This window comes from Tuber melanosporum, assembly GCF_000151645.1.
Source record: "Tuber melanosporum whole genome shotgun sequence assembly, scaffold_1, strain Mel28".
In the NCBI taxonomy this organism is placed as follows: domain Eukaryota; kingdom Fungi; phylum Ascomycota; class Pezizomycetes; order Pezizales; family Tuberaceae; genus Tuber; species Tuber melanosporum.
Genome location: NW_003298755.1, coordinates 2,247,282 through 2,259,555, shown reverse-complemented (window position 1 = coordinate 2,259,555; position 12,274 = coordinate 2,247,282). Strand labels below are relative to the sequence as shown.

Genomic DNA, 12,274 nt, shown 5'->3' with positions numbered 1-12,274 from the left:
AATTTGCTAAGGTGCTAAGTAAGCTCTCAGTCATACATCTGCCAGCCCTGAAGTCACACCCACAATCAGTTGGCCTGGCAGAACGATACATTAAACTTCTCGTTGATGGCCTGAAGGTTACGATAATAGGAAGGAAGCTACCTCAGGAGGATTGAGACCTTGTTGTTGATCCTGTCATTCACACTCTTAATACACGGGTCCTTAGTGTCCATGGATTCAGTCCAGCTGAGTTGCTATTAGGATACAACTCGAGTAGGACAGGTGAGGAGGTTGGATCTGATACGGAGTATGCGGGAGCAGTACTTTCTATGGGTATGGACAAAGGGGGGGACCTTTGAGACAAGGAGGAGGAGCTCGCACAGTGGTGGCTAGAGTGACTGGTGAGATTGGATCATGTATGCATGGAGGCAGCTGAAAGGATTGTAGCCCAGGTGGAGAAGCATAAAAACAACCAGAGGGCTCTACATTACGAGGCACTGAAAGCAGGAGATCTAGTACTATTGAGGAGGGTCCTTCTGGATCAGTGCCGAGGAAGCAAGTTGGAAGCACGATGAAAAGGTCCATATCTACTTGGCAATCTAGCATGGCTGTAACCGGTACGGGTACTCGGTTATTGGTTTTGTTTTATGTTTTGTTTTAAGTATCATTTTGATACTTAGTTTGTTTTAAGTATCGTTTGATACTTGGTTTTGTTTTATGTTTTGTTTTAAGTATTGCTTTGATACTTAGTTTGTTTTAAGTATCGTTTGATACTTGGTTTTGTTTTATGTTTTGTATTAAGTATCGCTTTGATACTTAGTTTGTTTTAAGTATCGTTTGATACTTGGTTTTGTATTATGTTTTGTTTTAAAAAGTATCACTTTGATACTTAAGGAGTTTTTACGAAAGTGTATCGATTGATACCTTTGATTAGTTTCGTTCATGCTAGACATGAACAGATTTGTGTATTTAAAAACCGCCTGTTTCTACGATAGAAAAGGCAGACTTCGACAGACAGTATTTCAATATACTTGGTTGAACGGTTACTTCTTTATTTCCCAGTACACCCTCGAAGCCTCCTTTAGTTCTCAGCTCTCGCCTCCTCTCCGGAAGAGCAGGCCACCTGCCGAACCTATCGTATCCTTTACTAATAACGTGATTAGCACTTTGCGAACACGTTACATTTTTTTAACCTCAGCAAGTGGTTAAGAATCTGTCCCCGGATTTAGGCCTGATCAACCTATCGATACCCACCTCAGAACACTAGCGGAGAGAAGTGGCAGAATCACACCATATTCAGCTTCATCTCAAACCCAAGATAGAGTCTTTGACGACCAGGAGTGGGAAGCAAATCCCACGGCAAGACCTTACAAGAAAGAAGCAACCTCGGCACTCTACTAGAGAGCCGGGCGATCCTGCGAACACGGAAGATACACAACCTCCAGGAGAATTCCCCTCTACTCCAGCAAAGAAGCCTTCCTTTGAACCTCCAATCGACCCCAAAGACAGTAGCGAATCAGATATGGCTAGCACAGGAGGAGGGCCTTCTGGAGGAGGAAAATCTAGGGCTAGGCCTGAAGAAGAGGAGGTACCCGCAGCATTTAAACCCCCTAAGTTTAAACTCCACCTCCCAGCGAAATTCACAGGAGAAGGAAAAGACCTCAAACCTGAAGCTTTTGACCGATGGGTGACGGAACTCTCACACTTCCTACTCTTACAAGGAAAAGATGTGGAAGACCCTACAACCAGACTTATCATTGGATCATTTTGCGAAGGAAAGGCAACCGATGCATACCACCAATACTATAATGATTTCGGCGGGAATGTAAGATTAAGAGGAACTACAGTTCTCGATTACCTGAAAGGATGATTTCAATCCTCTATAAACAACGACCTCCTATACAACAAATTCAACCCGCTCCAGCAGGTTAACGGAATACATGTCAAGCGAATTACCGATGTGGCTACAGACCTGATGATGTATAAGGACCGAATGGAGAGAGGAAGCATCTCCAAATACATCCTGAAGCGACGATTTTACGACACTATGCACCCTACCCTCCGGCGAGAAGTAGAACCACTCGAGGAAGACAGCGATGATATTGCAGTAATCATTGCAAGAGCGGAATGAAAGGACGCCATTCTCCATGAGACCAAGGCCTACAAAACACAGACATCCCCTAGTAGGAACAGCCAGCCACGGCACAAAGCCTCCGGCAACTCGGAAGATGATACCCCACGGGTTTTCAAGAAGAAAACAAAATACTCCAAAGAATCAAGACGGCAGAAAGGAGAATGTTTTGAATGTGGAAAAACAGGACACATGGTAAAGAACTGTCCTACGAAGAAAGAGAAAGGAAAGGCAATTAAGTAAGAGGCATCGGCCAACAATGTTGAAAGCAATAATACCCAATCCAGCGAATATGAAGAGATCCATATCGGATATATCGATGTGGAATGCAACAGCGTTCAGCCTCCAGCTACATTCAAAGCACACACCGCCCTGGAAGGTACTATCCTGATCAATGGCAAAAGGGCTCGAGTCCTATTCGACACTGGCGCAATCGGAAGAGATATGATCAGTAATGCCTTTGTCTCTGTCCATGGACTCCCAACTTGAGACCTTAACCAACCTATACCAGTCAATATGGCTGTAAAGGGATCACGATCCACAAGCCATAAAACATGTAGTGCGACTATTCGACTTGGTTCTGCAGTCCTACCCCCCCAGGAAATGCTAGTTGGAAATCTAGCCAAATACGATGCCCTAATAGGTATGCCATTCCTGAACCACCACAAAGCTATAATTAGGTGTGGGGAATTAACCATCGATTTCCCAGATCAGAAGGTCAGAGTCTCATGCAAGCCAACAAGTAGAGAGTACCGAGCCACAGTCTGTGAAGCAACTGCCCAACGACTATTGGATAAATACTCTGATGTTTTCCTTGATCAAATACCCGAAGAACTACTGCCTATGAGAGAGGTGAACTACCACATTCGCCTCCGAGACCCCTCTAATCTCAAGAACCAACCCACCTACTCTATTCCTGACGCATACAAAAGCCCACTTTGTGATTGGATCAACCAACAACAAAGAAGAGGAGTCATCTACCGGGCAGAAGCCTCAGGTGCCGCTCCTATGTTCGTTCAACCCAAAGTAGATGGCAAAAGAATCCACCCCTTGGTTGACCTCAAGCTACGGAACGAAAACACGGTTATGGACAGCTCCGCTATCCCAAACCAAACCCAGATCCTAAATGCAGTTAGACGGGCTAGATTCCAAAGTAAGATTGACTTAAGCGATGCCTACTTCCAAACAAGCTTAGATCCAGAAAGCGAACGCTACAACAGTTTCAAAACACCCTTCGGAAGTTTCATTAGCCGCGTTATATTACAAGGTGATATGAATGCGCCCGCCACCTTTATGCGAATTATGGAAAACCTCCTGAGCGAATACCTCCACCATTTTGTTTGGGTCTACATTGATGATATTCTCATCTTCTCAAACACCAAAATAGAACATGCCTACCATATAGGTTTGGTTTGTACCAAACTTAGGGAAGCTAAATTCTACGCTAGCAGAAACAAATCAATCCTGTTTGCCGATAAACTCGATATACTAGGACATGTTACAGATGATGAAGGAATACATGCAGCTCCTGGAAAAATAGCCTGTTTAACGGAATGGTCGACACCCCAGAATCAAAAGGAACTCATGCGATTCCTAGGACTAGTCAACTATATTTCCCAGTTCCTCCCACACCATGCCACTGTGACAGTGCCGCTTACAGACCTTACCGGCAATGCAGAATTTGTCTGGATCCACACTCATGACCAAGCCTTTACCAACATCAAGGAGTTGATTAAAAATGCCAATGTTATTCAACCTATCGACTATAGTAAACCAGAACCGATATGGCTTATTACTGATACATCGGATATTGGAGTTGGAGCATGGGTTGGGCAAGGGACCTCCCATGAAACGGCAAGACCGGTGGCATTACACAGCAGGAAGTTTACTAACTCACGGATGAACTATGGAACAACAAACAAGGAAGCCCTTGCTGTGATTGATACTCTCGCCACTTTCAACCACATCCTGATAGGCAATACCTTCACTATTGTTACCGACCACCAACCTCTCACTAATCTTAAAACAGAAAGAATACCTGGAAGAAGAAGAACAAGATGGATAGGTGAAATCTGCAAATACGATGCAAAAATCATCTATACCCCTGGAAGAACGAACTATTTAGCTGATGCTCTCTCCCGCCTATATGAGAATCAAGACCTCACAGACCCTCCCCTTGTTCATGACCACACAAGACAAAGCTAGGACAGCCCTGACGACACCTCCTATGAACAAAAACCATCGATGGCTACCGCCAGCCTTGCCGCTCCCTCCAATCCTTTCTCTTACACCATGTACAGTGCTGCCGGAACAGAACAAGGAAAGGACATTGATGAAGAATGGAAAGACAATTGCACGCTCCGCAGCACACCTCCTCACGAACTTGAACAAAGCAGACTCCACTGGTCCCACTGTTATCACGACACCTGCCCTTTTCACCAGACTGAGATCAAGTCCGGCAACAGATACCAGCGACCGTACTATATGCCTGCTGATGATTCCAAAAATACCAGCCTCGACACCGCAGAAGGGGCAGAAGAGATGATCGATGATGATGAATCGACCCAACCTCCTCATACCCTTAATCCTGTTCCAACACGATACCAAGGTCTTGTAGAACTCGAACAAGCAGCAGCCTATGTGGATGCGATATCCTATTTACACCCTCCACAGTCAGCCCTGCCATCCTCTCCTCCCATTACTGACTCACGACCACTATATGGTGGACCCCTACGAGTTTACAACAATGAAACCATTGTCTCGGTCATACCCCCTACAATTCCGGAGCATCGTCGGCAACTCTATGAAACCTTTGAGGAAGAAGAAGCTCCGATCGAACCAACAAGAGGATCTCTCATTGAGGATGAACGAGATGTTAGATCAACCACAGAAGAATTAACCTCCTCTTTCCGAAGCCAAATAATAGCAGGATATCGCCATGACCTCAATTTACTTCAAAGCCATGGATAGCTCCTGACATGGAGATCTTGTTCCATACAACATATCTAACGGAATGGTCTATACCAGCACCCGTTATGGTGAACATTGTCTATACATTCTGAAAGGCCACATGTTCAACGGAATGACTATTAGGGAATATGTCATCTCCGAAATCCACAACAAAGGACACCATAGTGCGGACCGCAACCTCCAATATGCCTCAGAATATGTTTACTGGTCTGAAATGCGAAAGGACTTCCACAATTTTGTCAAGCAATGTGAACCCTGCCAGGCAAATAAGGAGCGAACACAACTACCTGAAGGGAAAGCACAAACCCTCCAACTACCATGTGAAATATTCGAATCCTATGCCATCGATTTCGCAGGACCTTTCAACAAGTCGGCAGGGTATGATACCATCTTGGTAGCTGTGGATCGATTCTCTGGATACACATGGCTCATACCAATGAAGGTTACCGATTCCTCCAAAGACACATGGAATAACATCCAACGATACCTGTTTACCCCCCATGGGTACCCCTTATCTATTGTCAGTGATGCTGATCCCCGCTTTACCGCCAGATTCTGGAAGCAAACTTTAACCTCCCTCGGAATAAACCACATTATGGCTGCCCCTGGACACCATGAGACTAATGGCCAAGCAGAATGAAAGATTCGAGAGGTTAAGACCGGAATTAGGAACATGATCAATGAACGACAAACCAACTGGCAACCAGCCCTTGTTGAGCTAGCAGCATATATCAATACCGGATTTTGAGACACCTTGGGAATGTCTCCATACAAGGCAATCTTCGGCCGCCAATATCCTCTCCTACCTACAACCCTATTCAAGAACTCCTCAGTCCCTGCCTCTGATGACCACTTAAACCGCCACCAAGCGATTCGGAATGACGCTTTCCAAGCTGTTAAAGCTGCCCGATTCCGAAGCACCACTACTGCTCAGAAACGACGACGCAAACATGTCCCTATTCCGCCAGGAGATATGCTCATGGTACATGGAAACATGTTCATTACCAATGTTGTACGCAGCAAGAAATTGCAACCCCGGTGGCGAGGACCTTTCAAGGTCTTATCCTTTGACAAACATACAGAAAACTACGAGGTCCAGATGGATGGACGCATGTATCGCCGCAATACTGCAGTCTTTCATGCCTCATCTGTCAAGCGATTCCATCCAAATGACGACTCTAAGTTCCCTGGAAGAACACACTCTCGGCCTGTACCTATCATCATCGATAAGAAATATGAATGGGAAGTTGAAGAAATCAGAGATCACCGCCTTTGGCATAGAAATGATCAGTTCCTAGTCAAATGGAAAGGATATCCGACAAGTGAGAACAGCTGGGAACCACTAGAAGGACTAGAGCACGCCATGGATATGGTAAACGAATGGTGGAAAAACAACATGCCAAACGAATTCCTCCACCCAACAATCAATTATATCACCATGTGCTGGACACCTACGATGCCAGAAACTGAACGATGGCATGCAGAACTCGAAGCTAGAGATGTATTTTGGGCACCATACTTTGAGTCAGAATTCGAAAGCAGCGATGAGGAGAATCAAGCTATGGAGCAGGCTCTCGATAACTTTATCTAGTCACCAATCACCATCTGAATACCATAACGATGTCAAACTATGTGGAGCTCAATGTGAGGCTACGACAACAGATTGTTGGACTGTTGTTGAACCGCGATGCTATCCAACTTGAAGACTATTTTGAAATCCTCTGGATAGACTACGGTCCTGATTGCGACCATGCTTGGGTTGATGTACAGCGCGAATCTGGTATTCGCGACTACTGTGATTTACATTTCTTTGAGTCTAAATGTTTCCTTAGAGTTTCTTCCTGCCCCTGGTGCGACACCTATGATGAAGAGTTTTTAGCGGAAACTGAAGCCTTTAGCTTCTCAGACTCCGCTTTTGATGATTATTAGGTTTTGTTTATTTAAACAGTTGTTTTGTTTTGGGGAATGTAACCGGTACGGGTACTCGGTTATTGGTTTTGTTTTATGTTTTGTTTTAAGTATCGTTTTGATACTTAGTTTGTTTTAAGTATCGTTTGATACTTGGTTTTGTTTCATGTTTTGTTTTAAGTATTGCTTTGATACTTAGTTTGTTTTAAGTATCGTTTGATACTTGGTTTTGTTTTATGTTTTGTTTTAAGTATCGCTTTGATACTTAGTTTGTTTTAAGTATCGTTTGATACTTGGTTTTGTATTATGTTTTGTTTTAAAAAGTATCGCTTTGATACTTAAGGAGTTTTTACGAAAGTGTATCGATTGATACCTTTGATTAGTTTCGTTCATGCTAGACATGAACAGATTTGTGTATTTAAAAACCGCCTGTTTCTACGATAGAAAAGGCAGACTTCGACAGACAGTATTTCAATATACTTGGTTGAACGGTTACTTCTTTATTTCCCAGTACACCCTCGAAGCCTCCTTTAGTTCTCAGCTCTCGCCTCCTCTCCGGAAGAGCAGGCCACCTGCCAACTATCGTATCCTTTACTAATAACGTGATTAGCACTTTGCGAACACGTTACAATGGCATGGCAAGAGTGGACGACTCTATGATATCAACACACGGGAGCTGGTACGGATTAAGAAGGGAGGTTTAAAGGATTGTGTACATCTGAACAATCTAAAGCTGTATCTGACACGTCCAGTGGTCACGAAGGAAGCCAAGTTGGTAGATTTGTACGAGTATGGAAGGGAGGAACAGGGGGAACAGATTGGGGAGATGTATGATGCCAGCAGTAGAGCGGTAGAGGCCCAGAGGAGGAGAGAGGTACATGTGCACTGGCGGGATGAGACCGGCGGCATCGAGTAGTAAGGTGCAGAGAGAAGACAATGGGCAGCAGGATCATAACAGGTCACTCGGCAGAGGAATAGGCTAGCTGGGGGAGTATATGGTAGATTAAATTGTTCTTCAGAGAGATACTTAGTTGGCCATCGAGGGTGAAGGCTAAGGGGGGAGGAAGATCCTTGTGACCTAGGGAGATAGGAAAGGGTAGTTTAGCAGTCATGCAGGTCATTTCGTCACCCACTAAAAGTTCTTGTTAAGTAGTTTGCTTGGCGTGCAGAGTTTTCTGTATTTAAGCCACCTTCTTGTTCCTTAGTTTAGGAGTATGGGACCATCGGGAGTTCACAGCAATAAATCACCACTCATCAGTTCTTTCAATTGGCCCAGCCACATTTCCTCTTTAGCCTATCCTTACACGGTGTATTTACTGACACCGGGTCAGGACACTCTGCACTTGTCTATTGTGAGGATTAACAAGAGGTCACACAGCATATCACGGAGAGGGGATACGGCACGTGCGGCACACCATCCAATCAACGCTGATAGAGGAAACAGCGGACACCGATTCACCTTAGCCAAGCCCCACCACCTCGCATGCACTATGTAAGCAAATAAATTACCAATAAGTGCCCATTTCAAGCGCCCGGCACCATTCCGGTACAGGTGTTGGTAGCAGTAGATCTATTGGTAATGTTTGTGCGGGTTTAACCTCCGGAATATCATAAAGTTAACATCCCTGTTGCTAAAATGCGTGGGCAGGAATCCTACCAAGATGAGTTGAGATCACACTTATCATCTGGTTCGGCACCATAAGAAAAGATTTTTCATTTCCCCTATCCAATGTGTCTCTACGGACCTCCAGAAACAAAAAAATCCACAAATACGCCTGGTTCCGATCTTATGGCTGTGCCCTCCCCCCGCCCAGAAGCCGAAGCACCCTAGCATATAATTTTCTTGGCTGCAGGTATCGTAAAGTGTTGCTTTCTGCTGGGAAAAAAAGCACTGATGATGCCCGAATTCTACCTCCGATCGCAAGTCATCAAAATTACCCGGAAACCAGGCAAGTGACTTGGCAAAACTACTAAGGACACCATCTCCTATATTGTGATACCCGTCCCGAACAAAGAGCGAGCAAATAAAAAGCGTCAAACCCTATCCTTCAATCATTTCTATCTGATTTTTGTTGAATTGATGGGGCAGATAATAAACGCCAAGCCAAGCCCAAATTGCTGGATTCTGGTATCCCAAATGCATGGAGGGCGGGCCCCGTGATTGGCCGGCGCTAGGCCAATCAGGAAAGGGGTTTGCAGATGAGAAGAGCCTCAACACCCTGTAGGGCGTAGCCCTTGTCCCCGTTCGATTGGGGTAGAGCACTCACGTGCTCTATGATAGGGATGTTTCGATGATCCATGGGCGAGTCCACAACCTTAGATTTAGATGATAGAATACAAGATTCGGATCAAGACTCATGGGCTCACCAGCATTTCGGGCACGATGTAATAGGGTACCGGTAATGTACCGTATGGCAGTGCCAAGTAGGATGCTCTACAAGGTGGGAACTCTCGGGTACGAGTAGAGTAAGGTAGATTATGGCATGTGTTTGCAGTACTGACAGCACAGCGAACTGTAAGCCGGGACCCAATGGGGCAGCCACTAACCGACACGCAGAAACACGTCGACTTTCCCCCACTCAACGCCGCCTCTCTTTTTTCTCTGCTAAAGTCTTTGACACTGAAGCCCCGATCTATGAGCTGTTTCGTGAGTTCTTTTCAGTCTGACCTGTCCCCTGTCCCGGTGTGTCACTGGGTAGGATACAGCACACCCACCCAAAAAGCAACGCCGGAGGTCACACGTCGTCGAGAGGGAGGAGAAGGAAGAAAAACCTTCACCATCACCCCGAAGAATTCAATAACTCATGATGGGAGTAAAATATAAGATTCCAAACATCAGACGATATGATCAACATGTGGTATCAAATAGGCGCAGGGCATAGTAATAATAAATCTACAAAAGACATCTAGAGAGCCTCATGCTAATTTTTTTTCTTTCTATTTTTTGCTCACTTGGATGGAAGCCAACATGTTGCATAGATGAAATGTCCATCGCCAGCGTTCCCTAATCATGTTCACTGAGCCCCAGCCCAAAAGCCCGAAAACCCAAAAATCGTTGGTCCGAACCCCCCAAAGTAACCCCCAGATCTAGGAACGCCCATCACTCTCGCCCACTGACACACAACAACCCCCGGGACCCATAACAGAGCGGAAAAAAAAAATCAACCACCCTCACCGGCTATCGTCCAACCATAGTGAAGCATGCAGAGAGCATCACTACGATCAGTTTTATCCACCGCTCGCAGGAGTACAACCGTGCTGCCCTTGAGGCGCCCCAGGAATGTCGCAGCTCTGAGGCTCGCTCCTCTCTCAACCCGTTCTAACCCTTCCACCTCCGGCACTGGGTCCATGAATACAAAAAAGCTCTCGCTTGCCCTACTGAGTGGTTTGGTTTTGACGGGTGCTTGGTACTATAGGGACACTCTTTTGGGAGCTAGTGAAACTGGGTTTCCCATTGCGGGTGAATCGTCATCAACCCCATCCGCTACCACCACCGCAGTTGGACCCGGGGCAACCGAGGGCCCGAGGAAAGTTGTGGCCGTCGACAGCGAATCCGTTTATACGGGGACCCTCTCCGCTGGGCCTGGAGGAAGGGTTAGCAAAGAGGTTGAGAATAACGGGGAGAAGGTCGTCGAGATGTTAACCCCTGAACAAGCTACCTCAAAGTTGAGACGAAATGAGGAGAGTTACTTTGTTGGTAGAGGAAAAGGTGTTTGGAGATACGATGTGGTCCAGGTTCCCAGCAACGACCCTATTGAAGATGATCATGCGGAGAAGATTATCGAAGTTCCCCCTACGGTAGTACCAGTGGAGGAAGGACAAGAAGCTGGCCCTAGCGATTGGATGTTTTGGGGAGTTTTTGACGGTCATAGGTTTGTTTGATGGTTTCAACTTTCAACGCCTTCTTTACCCAAATTGCTTTAACATGACTAACAATTGCCCCTCTACAGTGGCTGGACTACTTCGGCAAAACTCCGTCAAGTTCTCATCACGTTCGTCGCTCGCGAGATCAGCAATACATACAAAGCAGCCGTCACGGACCCAACCTCAAAGACGCCATCACCCGAATCAATTGACAACGCTATCAAGAAGGGTTTTCTTCAATTAGATCACGAAATCATCCACGAGAGCGTCGACAAGGTTTTTAAGAATCCCTCAAAGTTGGTAGCCGCCGAGACGCTAGCACCCGCGCTTTCCGGTTCCTGCGCGCTCCTCGCGTTTTACGAAAGCCGCTCGAAACTCCTGAGAGTTGCCGTTACAGGTGATTCAAGGGCCGTGCTGGGTCGTCGCGGCAGCAACGGCAAATGGACCGCAACACCTCTTTCCGAAGATCAGACCGGTTCCAATGAGTCCGAGGCCGAACGGATGAGGAAGGAGCATCCCGGAGAGGAATATGTCGTGAGAAACGGACGTGTTTTGGGTGGGCTTGAGCCTTCACGGGCATTCGGGGACGCTTTCTACAAGTGGAGTTATGACACTCAATTGAAGATTAAGAATCAGTTCTTCGGACGAACCCCTAGCACATTATTGAAAACACCCCCCTATGTCACCGCAGAACCAGCCATCACTACAACCCGGATAGAACCTGAGAAGGGCGATTTCCTGGTAATGGCTACGGACGGACTATGGGAAATGTTGACGAACGAGGAAGTCGTTGGACTCGTTGGTAAATGGCTGGATGATCAGAAGGCTGCCTCCAAGGATGGAAAGCCATGGTTCGGCAGCTGGTTCGGAGGAAAGGACCAGGGAATGCTACCAGTGGAGGTCACGACTAACGACGCCACTGGTCAGCGCCAACCCGTTCGTATCAAGCAGTGGGGAGTCACGGCGAAGGACAGCGAGAGGTTCGTCTGCGAAGACCGAAACGCTGCCACCCATCTGGTTAGAAATGCACTTGGTGGGATGAACCAGGACATGCTTTGTGCGCTGTTGACACTGCCCAGCCCTTACTCCAGACGTTATAGGTATATTCACAAGATCCCTAATCACCCGAAATGTATTTACATGAACTAACAATCCCTCTACAGAGACGATCTTACCGTCGAGGTCATCTTCTTCGGCGACAATACCGAAAATAACGGTCAAGTCACCATCAACAAGGAAGCCACCGCAACTGTTGGGAACGACACTCCCCAAGCAAAACTATAAATAAGAAATTAAACCCCTCATTATTGCCATCGCCATCATAGCCATCACGTAGAGTTGACAGTACCCATAACCCCACACCTTCATCGTCAGATTTGGTATATTAAAGAGGAAATAAAAGAAAAGAAAACCCTACCTTTA

The 12,274-nt window shown here is 46.1% G+C and overlaps 1 protein-coding gene; it reads left to right on the top strand.

The window, feature by feature from the left end:
- Window positions 1-10,026: 10,026 nt before the first annotated feature.
- On the top strand, window positions 10,027-12,274 carry GSTUM_00004009001 (uncharacterized protein). XM_002835170.2 has 3 exons: window positions 10,027-10,860; window positions 10,939-11,952; window positions 12,016-12,274. The coding sequence occupies exons 1-3, from the start codon at window positions 10,337-10,339 to the stop codon at window positions 12,134-12,136; spliced, it is 1,659 nt and encodes a 552-aa protein (XP_002835216.1). The 5' UTR covers window positions 10,027-10,336; the 3' UTR covers window positions 12,137-12,274.

What these genes read in the sequence shown, in the direction of transcription:
- GSTUM_00004009001 (XM_002835170.2), top strand. Translation starts at nt 10,337, where the DNA reads ATGAATACAAAAAAGCTCTCGCTTGCCCTACTGAGTGGTTTGGTTTTG. An exon ending in GGAGTTTTTGACGGTCATAG is followed by an intron (nt 10,861 to 10,938) that starts GTTTGTTTGATG and finishes GCCCCTCTACAG; the next exon opens with TGGCTGGACTACTTCGGCAA. An exon ending in CCTTACTCCAGACGTTATAG is followed by an intron (nt 11,953 to 12,015) that starts GTATATTCACAA and finishes ATCCCTCTACAG; the next exon opens with AGACGATCTTACCGTCGAGG.